This window comes from Schistocerca americana, chromosome 5, assembly GCF_021461395.2.
Source record: "Schistocerca americana isolate TAMUIC-IGC-003095 chromosome 5, iqSchAmer2.1, whole genome shotgun sequence".
In the NCBI taxonomy this organism is placed as follows: Eukaryota; Metazoa; Arthropoda; class Insecta; order Orthoptera; family Acrididae; genus Schistocerca; species Schistocerca americana.
The window spans coordinates 313,821,214-313,833,553 of NC_060123.1; the positions used below are offsets into that span (position 1 = coordinate 313,821,214).

Genomic DNA, 12,340 nt, shown 5'->3' on the forward strand with positions numbered 1-12,340 from the left:
TCAGGGTCGGGACCCATATCTTCATTTATTGGTGAACACAAACTAACATTTGCGCCACACATAAGTGTCACAGCATCTGCTTTCAACGCCAGTTCGTCCTCAGACAGTTCAGGAAATGTAGATGAAATTCCTATGGGAGCCACCACGACCAAAATAATTTCTTGGACTGGTCTGAAAGGAGTTCCAAAGCTGCCAAAACATGGAGCGATCATAGTAACTGAGATGGAGGTATCCTTATACCAAAATACTATCCATAATCTTTTTCAAGAGAGATTCTGGAGGGACAAGAAATTTCCGCAAGATAATCTCCATAAACACGGCAAAAGAGCGATGAGGCAGAATGACCTTCTTTTGCTCGATGATATTCAAGCCCAGCTGTGAAACGACGATGGTGGATTAGTCCACATCTGAAGCAATGTTGCGCAATTAAAAAATGGCGTCCATTTCTGCAATCCATGACTGAGTCCTTATAGTCAGTGCAAACCATAATTGAGGCTTCGTAGACGCAAAATACGGTAGACTTACGTTACCCTGTCTCGATAGCGTTTCGCCAGGAGAGGCAGGAGATGGCTCAGGTACAGTAGGCGTGTGTAGAGAAGAACCTGTTCCTGGTAGTCCTTGCTGCTCTGTCATGACTGGGGTAGGTGTCAGGTTCATTACGTCGGATTGTAGTTAAGGACCTCGAGAGAAATTCAACACACTGAAGAGCAGCACATATACAGCAAACATCGCAAACAAGTAGGTATGAAGCACTGAACTATGTTCAAAGATATGACACATGTAAAGTACTCGTTACTAATTCGTCCTATGTCGGACGTTGATTAAATGCTGCATCGTTGCCCACGCCATAACATTACTTTCATTTCTAGTGTTGTACTAAGTGGAATGACATTGTGTTGACGCTCTGTTTGTGTGAGCACATCTCCACTTGACAGTGCCACTCCGTTTACGTGCCGTATAAATCGACTTCGTATCTCGATCTAAAGAGAATTATCGACACTTTCAACGTAACATCTCTGGTTCCATTGCGTGCCAACCCAATAGCTAAAAACAGCTGGAGCTCTGGGTACTTGCCGGTAGGTGGTGTGTGACAACTGTGGAAGAGTAATTCGTTTTACATCTTGGATATGGCACCTACAGCAAGAGTGGCGTTGGCATCGAGTTCGTTATTGAAAAGTAATCAGAATGTTATTTCAGCGGTTGCTACGAGAGCCAGGCAAGTATATAGTGTTTTTCGCCCGTGTAGATAACTATAACATTATCTTGGTGCACTAGCCAAACACCTGCGGACAGTTTCCTGTTAAGGACCTGTGACCTAGTAGTCATAGTTACTCTGCGCAGATACTGAAATACCGAATGACAGTCTCGCATTTTAATTTATACACTACCAGTGTTATGTATACAGAAATTAAGTTTTTATCCCATGTGACCTTTAGAGGTCACGGCTGAAGTACCTCTAGTAATGCAGCGGAAGGTTTGAGACTTCGCCAGCAAACGTTGGCCGGTGTACTGCATCCGATTTCGAGTCAGTAATTGTGTACAGCCGGTAGTTAGCCCTGTATGTTACGAAATGCATTCGTGTGTGTATCAGCTGGCAGTTGGGATGGAGAAAGTCTTTTAGAGACCACCAGTAGGTTGTCTCTAAACGAAACAGGAATAGAAAGAATTCGGTTCTTTCCGTACTATTTCAGTAGAGGTCAGTTCGTATGTAGTTTCCATGTTCTTAATAATTAAAAATATATTCTGCGGATTGACTATGCCTGTATCTCCAGTTACATTTTTATAGCCACCTTAACAGTTTAAAGGTTTCCCAACATTAGCAGACATGTGTGCACAAGGAAACTGTTACCATAATGTACAATTTTCGCGAATTAAGACTTTCCAAATTACCTTTATATAAACATAAAATTCGTGTCATTTGAGAAACAATTGGGAGGCTTTTAATGTCTGTGTATCAGATATTAAATGTATGCAACGAAAGCACAGAAACGAATTAGTAATCTGGACCATTAAAACCTGATGCTTACTGAAGGTATTGACATGCTGTCAGTTCAGGGTTTCACCATGAACCAAGATGTTGAAATGGAGCGTGGAACATACTTTCCATTTAATATTATTAAAACCAGGAGTCTGTAGAAGGAAAATTAGCCGTTTTGAACCAGGTGGGGTGAACTAACCAGAATGATTGTCAAAGAGGCTTGTAGCTATTCTCTCCCACATGTGGCATCGAAGGGGGATTAGAAGTATTGAAGTGGTATTAGTATGGTGCCTGTTTTGTTTAAACAAAACGTGGTTAGTGACGAAGAAGAGTCTGTGGGGACAATTTCAGTTACAAATGGAAAGAATGGCCCCTTCTGAAATATACAGTTAAATCTGCATGCTTTGCAGACTGTTGTGAATGTGGTTCGAAACTGATAAGTTTTTATTTGTAATGAGCCACAAAAAAATTTCTGTAATGTTAAAGTTTAGTGCAACTGTTTTTCCTCTAGGGTAACCTCCTGACTATATAACATTGCTCTATAGGTGTTACTGCTCTTAGTTAGGGTGCGATAACCACCACCACCGTGAAATCTTGGCTGTGGTGACAGTGCTCTTCAGTAGAACCAATGAATGTTAATGCACAATAACTCAATAGTAAAATTACATACACTGGCTTGACAGAAAATCTTAATTTCAGGTGTTATATTAAACTGTTAGCAGGCCAAAGCCATCAGCACAGACACATTGTGATCATAATGGCATCAAATTGGAGGCCTGCACACAAGGCTGAAACACTGACTCTTCTCAGTTTCACTGAGGAATATCACATTTTAGTTCCTTCTTTAAATCATCAGACAAATGTCAGAATGACAGATTTTGAAAGAAGTGATAGTGGGATAGAAAACCAAGTGGAATCACTGAGCAGAGGAAATTGAACTGAACCTGATGAAATACCAGCATGATTGTACATAGTGTATGTGAAAGAACTTGCTCCTCTTCAACCAGCAGTGTACCTTTGGTCTCTCAAGGAGCAAAGCATTTGCAGTTGAGTGGGTGGGGGTGTTATGTAGGTGATTCCCATTTTCAAGAAATGTCGTCACACTGTTATAGAATTTAGGAACATGTTGTATGCTTGCATATTGTGCCATTTCTGGATACCGGGAATCTCCTTTTTCGAAGTTAACAAGGATTCCAAAAACTAAGACCATGTAACTAACGCACAGCTCGTTCTCTTTGTCCACGAGACCCAGAAATCTGTAAATATCGGTGCTCAACTAGATGGTGTGTCCCACACCTTGTGAAATGCACTAGGTGCAGTTCAGGATTGCTGCCTAATGAACAAGATACAGGTGTAAGTAATACAGACCAGTTGTGTGATTGAAGAGTTTCAAGCAAACAGAACACAGTGTGTTATTCCCAATGGAGAAAAGTCTTCAGATGTAAAAGTAACTTTGGGTGTCCTCCAAGGGAGTGTTATAGTACCATTGCTTTACACAAATATATATATGGAAGGAAACATTCCACGTGGGAAAAATTATATGTTTGTGTTTGTTTGTGTGTCTATCGACCTGCCAGCGCTTTTGTTCGGTAAGTCACCTCATCTTTGTTTTTTTTTTTTTTTATATATATATGAAAAAAAACCAGTGGATAATGTTGCCAGTTCCATGAGGCTTTTTGCGGGTAATGCTGTTGTAAACAGAGTAATCACAGTGGTAGGAAATTGTAGTGATATGTAGGAAGACTTGCAGAGGATTGACACTTGGTGCAGGGATTGGCATTTCACCCTCAACATGGACAAATTTCATGCATTGTACATAAACAGACAGAAAGACCCATTATTGCATGATTACACAATTGCAGAGCAGTCACTACAACTCAGTAAAATGTATAAAATATGTAGGATTATGCTTTTGGTGTGATTTAAAGTGGAAGGGCCACATAAAACTTGTCAAAGGTAAGGCAGATGCCAGACTGTGATTCACCCCCAAGAAATAGTACATCTCCAAAGAAGGTAGCTTACAGAACCCTCATTTGGCCAGTACTTGACTGTTGCTCATCATCTGGGGTTTGTATAAGGTGAAATTCTGTACCAGTGGAAATAGAAAAGATCCAACGAAGAGCAGTGTGTTTCATACCATGTTTGTTTAGTAAGTGCAAAACCGTAATGGAGATGCATCAGCGAACTCTAGTGATGGGTGCTACGATAGAGGCATTTTGTATCAAAGTGATTACTTTTAAAACTCTGAGAGCCAATGTTTCTAGGAAGGGCAACCAATATATTGCCTCCTCCGAAACATATCTTGCAAAAAAGGCTTGACGATAAAATTAGAGGTTAGAGCTGACACAGTGGCTTGTTCTTCCTTGGAACTATTCGCGACTGGAACAGGAAAGGAGGAAGTGTCAGTGATACACAAATTATCCTCCGACCTGCACTATAAGATGCCTTGTGGAGCATGGATGTAGATGCAGTGTAGCTGAATGTTTGTCAGCACTGTATTGAAACCTGCTTCATTGGATAAGGTAACAGACAAATCTGAGTATTCTGATGCATATTAATGTGCATATGTTGAATGTAAACTATGATGTATGTGATACACTATCAGACTTTTACTATTTTATGATTGGTCAATGGATAAGGAAGAAAGGCTTGAATGACTGGTGGTAGTCATTCCACTTCTCTCAATACTTCACTGACACCTGCCGACTGCTACTTTTGCCGGTCTCATTTCAACAAGAAATAGTGTTGTGAAAGTAATGTGATAGGGTTCTTACAGAAATGCACTTGCTACTAACAAAATAGTTAAATTTTATGTAAATAAATTTCACTTCAATTCAGTTTATAATTTGTATAATGGCACAGTGCTGGTTGCAGTTGTGCCTTTACAAGCTCATGAAGTGAAAAGTGCACCTCTTGTGTCTGTGGGGGGGCAGTTAACACTACTTTCTGTTTGTTTTAATTATTAAAGATTTTTACAGGCAGCAACACTGTAACTGCTTCTACCTTGTGTGTCACAAAAAAATAACTGTTTGGGTAAAAAAAATTCACTACTGTGCCAAAAAATTCATGTTTCACAAAGATATATTGTGCTAGTGGTAGTACTTGACTGGTATGTGGTCGTAAACATAAACAAACAAGAATTCGCATCTGTTGTTCTCAAATCTTTCTCTACAAATTTAAGGCATTTATCAGTAATTTCTTCAGTGTGTGTGTGTGTGTGTGTGTGTGTGTGTGTGTGTGTGTGTGTGTGTGTGTGTGTGTGTGTGTATATATTTATTATATTTTTTGTATGGACAGACTGGTTTGATGCTGCTCTAAATACTGTTTTAGCTTGTGCAAGCCTCTTCATATCTCCATAACTACTGCAACCTACATCCATCTGAACGTGCTTATTATAGTTCAGCTTTTGATCTCCCTGTACAGTTTTCATCCACACACTTCCCTCAATTACAAAATTGAAGATTTCTTGAACCACAGAATGTTCTGCTAGTCAACTTCTTCCATAAATTTATTCCATCCATCCCTCCCTCCTCCCATTCAGTTCCGTATCTCTCTATTTCTCACCTAATCTCCCCAGCTAATTTCTAGCATTCTTCTTCAGCTCCACATTTGAAAAGCTTCTGTTCTTTTCTTGTCTGCACTAACATTTGTCCACATTTCACTTCTGTACAAAGCTACACTCCAAACAAATGATTTTAGAAAAGATATCCAAACATTTAATTTTATATTTGATATTTTCATATTTTTCTTTTCCAGAAAACCTCTACTTCCTATAGTCTGCATTTTATATCCTCTCTACTTCGGCCAGTACTGTAAAATATCAAAACTCATCTAGTTTCAGTATCTTATTTTATAATACAATTCCCTCAATATCACCTGATAAAATTAGACTATAAACCCTTGTTTACTTTTGTTGACATTCATATTGTTATGTCTTTTCAAGACATGATCCATTCCATTTAATCAGTCTTCAAAGACTGTTGGCATCTGCGATGGACTTGCAGTGCCACTGACAGACTGCAATTTTTTCTGACATTAAAATTTTTTTTTTTACAAATTGCTCTTAGGTTTCCTTTACTTCTTGATCTGTATAGACGAGGAAATAGGACAGGCTACTATTGTCGTTAACTAGTTTCCCTTTCATGCACTTCCACCCTTGTATCAGCATTCACCTTTCTGTAAGAGTTAGGCATTTCACTTCCTTTATTTAAGTTCTACTACATTAACAATTTCAAAGAGCAAATGCCCCACGTGAATCTATGAATGCTGGAAATAGGTTTCCCTTTCATCAGGCTGTCTTCTATGGTAATTAGTGAGGTCAATATTACTGTCTGTGTTACTTGAAAAAAAATTTTTTTTCTGAAACCCAAATTATCTGTGAGCTAGACTTCAAGCAGTCCTCTTCTTATAAATATCAGTAATTTATGTATCTATTTTGAAACCATTAGTTAATAAACTGACAACTTAAAAATATTTACATATCAGTGCCTGTTTTCTTTGAAATTGGAATTAACATTCTTCTCGAAGTTGTTTTTCACTTGTCTAATATATATTCCATTTTTGTTAAGATTGGTTCTCTCAAGGATTTACATAATTCTGACTGAATTTTGTCTACTCCTGGTGTCTTTGCTTTGGTCTTTCAAAGCTTTATCAAATTTTTCTTGCAGTATCAAATCTCCTCTTTAATTCCTCTTCCCTCGCCACAGTAATCTCTAAAGTTAATTTCCTTTGTATAGCCCTTGTATATATTCCTCCCAGCTCTCAGCTTTCTTTGCCCATGGCATCATATTTAAATACCCTACTTTTGTCATCCAATCAGATTTAACGGGTATCTGCTAGTATGCTTGATTTACATGTCTATTGTGGTGGTGGGTTGGGTAGACCTGAAAACGGCCTTCTAAATGTATAACACCACACACTTTTTGCTAATCCATATACAGTTTCACTTATTTTTTGTCTTGCATAGCATAAAATACAATTTTTTGTGAAATTTTTTTCTTCTATGTGGGAGGGAAGTCAACTTAGGTTTTATGAAACCTCATAGAATAGTTCTTGCTGATACTTGTCTGCAGTCAGAATACTCAGGTACTTCTGCGCTCTAGCATTTGCTGTGTAGTATTGATTCTGAAGTCAGTGTAGCTGTTTTTTATTTCCACTGAGCGTGTGATAAACAATGAAGAAATTGGAAAATATGTAGGTCAGTAAGATAAACTATCTTGCTGTACTCCTTCACAGGGTGTTTCATGTTAGGAAAGGGAGCTATTATCTGGTCTTGAAAAATGTACGCCATCCACTCCCTTCTGATATTGATGGGCACATTTAACTACTGATTCTGGTTCCTCAGAATTTGAATCACTGAAATACACATCACTTATTTCAGTATATCCATTGTGGATGATGAACTGCAACTGTGATTTAAACTGGCATTTATCTGGTAATAAATATGCAACCAATCACTTTTTTATGATTTATTCAACCATAAACATGTTTTAGAGCCACTGCAGGCTCATCATCAGATGGAGGTGTTACAAGAACATTATGTTGTGGACCAAGTGTAGCTAGATGCATTGCTGGTGAGGGCACTGCCTTGTGGTATCCACATCAGATTGCTTCTTATAACGTGCATTATTAAGTTATGTACACACACACACACACACACACACACACACACACACACACACACACACACACAGTATGTATTTAGCTACAACCAAGTGTAGCTAAATACCGTGTTTATTTTTACGAATCACTTACTTCCCCATCACTGTTGAAACACTATCAGCGAGAGTCTGTAAACAATCCTCATCACAATGAACTACTCTCATTTCTGTATTGGTTGTTTATTAATGTAATCTACCATGTGACACAGGTGGGTGTGCTGATTTCAGCATAAATAAATTTGGGAGCAATCTTATAGCTAGAAATTGAACTCCATGTATTCATACAGTGAACTGCATATTTGCGAGCTAAGCTCATCATAAGATTTAAATGCCATAGCGGCTTTGAGTGACTGCAGCTCGTCATTTGATGTGATTGAGACAATACTGGCTTGTCATGTGAGCTATTGATATTCATGCAGCTGCTTCTCATTTCTCTGTAGGTTTCTTTAACCCTGCCGTAGTCACGTGAAGCTCTGTTACATTATTGGTTCTATTTGTGACAGATGCCACCCAGAATTGTTTTCATTGTTAATGACGAAACAAAATACCACATACATAGTACTTCAGAGGATTCAGTTAATTACTTTACTCAACTCAGCTTGAATCCACTGTATTTATACTAATATCCATGCAAAACCTATTGTAATGGACAAAAAAAAAGTGGGCCTGTATTACAGTAAAAATGAATACTAACCTCACTAATACAGCAATTATATCAGTATTTTCAAAATTAGTGTTTGACAGAAGTGTTAATTCAGTCTGACTGTCCAAACAATTGATACAAACCTCCTTCAAATGACCAGTGTGGGTACATTTATCGCGTCTGATACACCACTTCCCAGCTGATTTGCCCCTTGATCTACAACACTCTTAACATGTTCCTCTTTCACCCTCTCCCCCCTCTTGTGGCTAGTTTAGTCTGTTCCATTCTAAGCAATGAAAGACCACACATCCTGATCTCCTAAGGAACATGCAGTGCTTGCATCTCCTTTCTGTTAGGGGATTTATAAGTTCCCATATGAGACTTGTTAGGAATTCATTTCTCTTCACTGCTTTATCTTAATTTTTATTTGTTTTATAAATACAAAGTGCATTTATTACAACTAAATTTAGTGGATCGTAGAACACTACCATCGGCCAGGGACTTGCTGCATTTAGTCTTGACATTTTTTTGTGACAGCTGGGCAGCCTTTATCACGCTGTAAAATATTATAATCTCAGATATTTTTGCATCCCCTGTATGACTGTCTACATAATCATCATGGTGGAGTGCAGATATTGACAGCTTCAGTCTCCTTGAGACAGTATGAAATAAGGGTCTTGTCCTTTTGAAAGAAACTCTAAAGGTATTTCCTGTTTTTTCTTTAAGTGCTCCCACATCAATTAGATCATTGATTTGAGGCTTTCTGTAAGGGAATATGCTGAAAACCATTTCTGTTAGCTCCCACAATTTTCTCCAATATTCTTGTTATTAAATCATATGGGGTATTGCTTTGTTTAGAAGGTCCATCAGACAGCAAACCAGAATAATTTTCTAAATTTTTGTATATACTGTTTTAGCATGAGCTGCAAATACTTTCAGGTTGTACTTAGGTTTGATAAGTATGAGCTGCTGAAAAGGACTGTTATTGTACCCCTAAATGCTAACAGTTGTTGACCACAGTAACATAATCACTTCATGAGAACTATTTCTGGAAATTATGTCCTATCATATCAAATGCTGTTTATATGGAAGCTAACTTACCAGTTTTGGTTCTCATGTTTCTCTCTCACACATCATCAAAACATAAGCATCATAAGAGACAGTGGAATATTTGTTTTCTCACTGCTAAGTAACATGATTATAGGCTATTGCCTTTGGAATTTTCCCACATTTGATGAGTGTAGTTGCCAGATGATCTCACTGTACCCATAAGTTACAATAAACCCAACTTTCTGAGTTCTGTTTCATCCTTATTATGGGCATGATTGGTTAAAATATTCCGGAGATAAAATAGTCCCCCATTCAGATCTCTGGGCGGGGAGTACTCAGGTGGATGCCGTTATCAGGAGAAAGAAAACTAGCGTTCTACAGATTGGAGCTTGGAATGTCAGATCCCTTAATCAAGCAGGTAGGTTAGAAAATTTAAAAAGGGAAATGAATAGGTTAAAGTTAGATATAGTAGGAATTAGTGAAGTTCGCTGGCTGGAGGAACAAGACTTTTGGTCAGGTGAATACAGGGTTTTAAATACAAAATCAAATAGGGGTAATGCAGGAGTCGGTTTAATAATGAATAAAAAAAATTGGAGTCTGGGTAAGCTGCTACAAACAGCTTAGTGAACGCATTATTGTGGCCAAGATAGATACGAAGCCCACACCTACAACAATAGTACAAGTTTATATGCTAAAAAGCTCTGCAGATGACGAAGAAATTGAAATGTATGATGATGAAATAAAAGAAATTATTCAGATAGTGAAGGGAGACAAAAATTTAATACTCTTGGGTGACTGGAATTCGGTAGTAGGAAAAGGGAGAGAAGGAAACGGTAGTAGGTGACTATGAATTGGGGATAAGAAATGAAAGAGGAAGCCGCATGATAGAATTTTGCACAGAGCACAACTTAATCATAGCTAACACTTGGTTCAAGAATCATAAAAGAAAGTTGTATACATGGCAGAAGCCTGGAGATACTGACAGGTTTCAGATAGATCATATAATGGTAAGACAGAGATTTAGGAACCATGTTTTAAATTGTAAGATATTTCCAGGGGCAGATGTGGACTCTGACCACAATATGTTGGTTATGAACTGTAGATTAAAACTGAAGAAACTGCAAAAAGGTGGGAATTATGGGACCTGGATAAACTGACTAGCAGTGTTTCAGGGAGAGCATAAGGGGACAATTGACAGGAATGGGGGAACAAAGTACAGTAGAAGAAGAATGGGTAGCTTTGAGAGATGAAGTAGTAAAGGCAGCAGAGGATCAAGTACTCAAAAAGACGAGGGCTAGTAGAAATCCTCGGATAACAGAAGAAATATTGAATTTAATTGATGAAAGGAGAAAATATAAAAATGCAGTAAATGAAACAGGCAAAAAGGAATACAAATGTCTCAAAAATGAGATCGACAGGAAGTGCAAAATGGTTAAGCAGGGATGGCTAGAGGACAAATGTAAGGATGTAGAGGCTTATCTCACTAGGGGTAAAATGGATACTGCCTACAGGAAAATTAGAGAGACCTTTGGAGAAAAGAGAGCCACTTGTATGAATATCAAGAGCTCAGATGGAAACCCAGTTCTAAGCAAAGAAGGGAAAGCAGAAAGGTGGAAGGAGTTTATAGAGGGTCTATACAAGGGCGATGTACTTGAGGACAATATTATGGAAATCGAAGAGAATGTAGATGAAGATGAAATGGGAGATACGATACTGCATGAAGAGTTTGACAGAGCAGTAAAAGACCTGAGTCGAAACATGGCCCCGGGAGTAGACAACATTCCATTAGAACTACTGACAGCCTTGGGAGAGCCAGTCCTGACAAAACTCTACCATCTGGTGAGCAAGCTGTATGAGACAGGCGAAATGCCCTCAGACTTCAAGAACAATATAATAATTCCAATCCCAAAGAAAGCAGGTGCTGACAGATGTGAAAATTACCGAACTATCAGTTTAATAAGTCACGGATGCAAAATACTAACGCGAACTCTTTACAGACAAATGGAAAAACTGGTAGAAGCCGATCTTGGGGAAGATCAGTTTGGATTCGGTAGAAATATTGGAACATGTGAGGCAATACTAACCATACGACTTACCTTAGAAAATAGATTAAGGAAAGGCAAACCTATGTTTCTAGCATTTGTAGGCTTAGAGAAAGCTTTTGATAGTGTTCACTGGAATACTCTCTTTCAAATTCTGAAGGTGGCAGGGGTAAAATACAGGGAGCGAAAGGCTATTTACAATTTGTACGGAAACCAGATGGCAGTTATGAGTCGAGGGGCATGAAAGGGAAGCAGTGGTTGGGAAGGGAGTGAGACAGGGTTGTAGCCTATTCCCGATGTTATTCAATCTGTATATTGAGCAAACAATAAAGGAAACAAAGGAGAAATTCGGAGTAGGTATTAAGCCATGGGGAAGAAATAAAAACTTTGAGGTTCGCCGATGACATTGTAATTCTGTCAGAGACAGCAAAGGACTTGGAAGAGCAGTTGAACGGAATGGACAGTGTCTTGAAAGGAGGATATAAGATGAACATCAACAAAAGCAAAATGAGAATAATGGAATGTAGTCGAATTAAGTCGGGTGATGTTGAGGGTATTAGATTAGGAAATGAGACACTTAAAGTAGTAAAGGAGTTTTGCTATTTGGGGAGCAAAATAACTGATGATGGTCAAAGTAGAGGGGATATAAAATGTAGACTGGCAATGGCAAGGAAAGCGTTTCTGAAGAAGATAAATTTGTTAACATTGAGTATAGATTTAAGTATCAGGAAGTCGTTTCTGAAAGTACACTCCTGGAAATTGAAATAAGAACACCGTGAATTCATTGTCCCAGGAAGGGGAAACTTTATTGACACATTCCTGGGGTGAGATACATCACATGATCACACTGACAGAACCACAGGCACATAGACACAGGCAACAGAGCATGCACAATGTCGGCACTAGTACAGTGTATATCCACCTTTCGCAGCAATGCAGGCTGCTATTCTCCCATGGAGACGATCAT

General features: G+C 38.5%; 1 protein-coding gene across 1 annotated transcript in view; it reads left to right on the forward strand.

Annotated features, from left to right (window-relative positions):
* The first annotated feature begins 1,041 nt into the window (after positions 1 to 1,041).
* Positions 1,042 to 12,340, forward strand: part of LOC124615813 (aspartate aminotransferase, mitochondrial) — a 68,949-nt gene continuing 57,650 nt past the window's right edge. Inside the window, exon 1 of the mRNA XM_047143954.1 lies at positions 1,042 to 1,216. Coding sequence (XP_046999910.1) covers positions 1,128 to 1,216 — 89 coding nt within the window. The 5' untranslated portion in view covers positions 1,042 to 1,127. The remainder of the gene's footprint in view (positions 1,217 to 12,340) is intronic.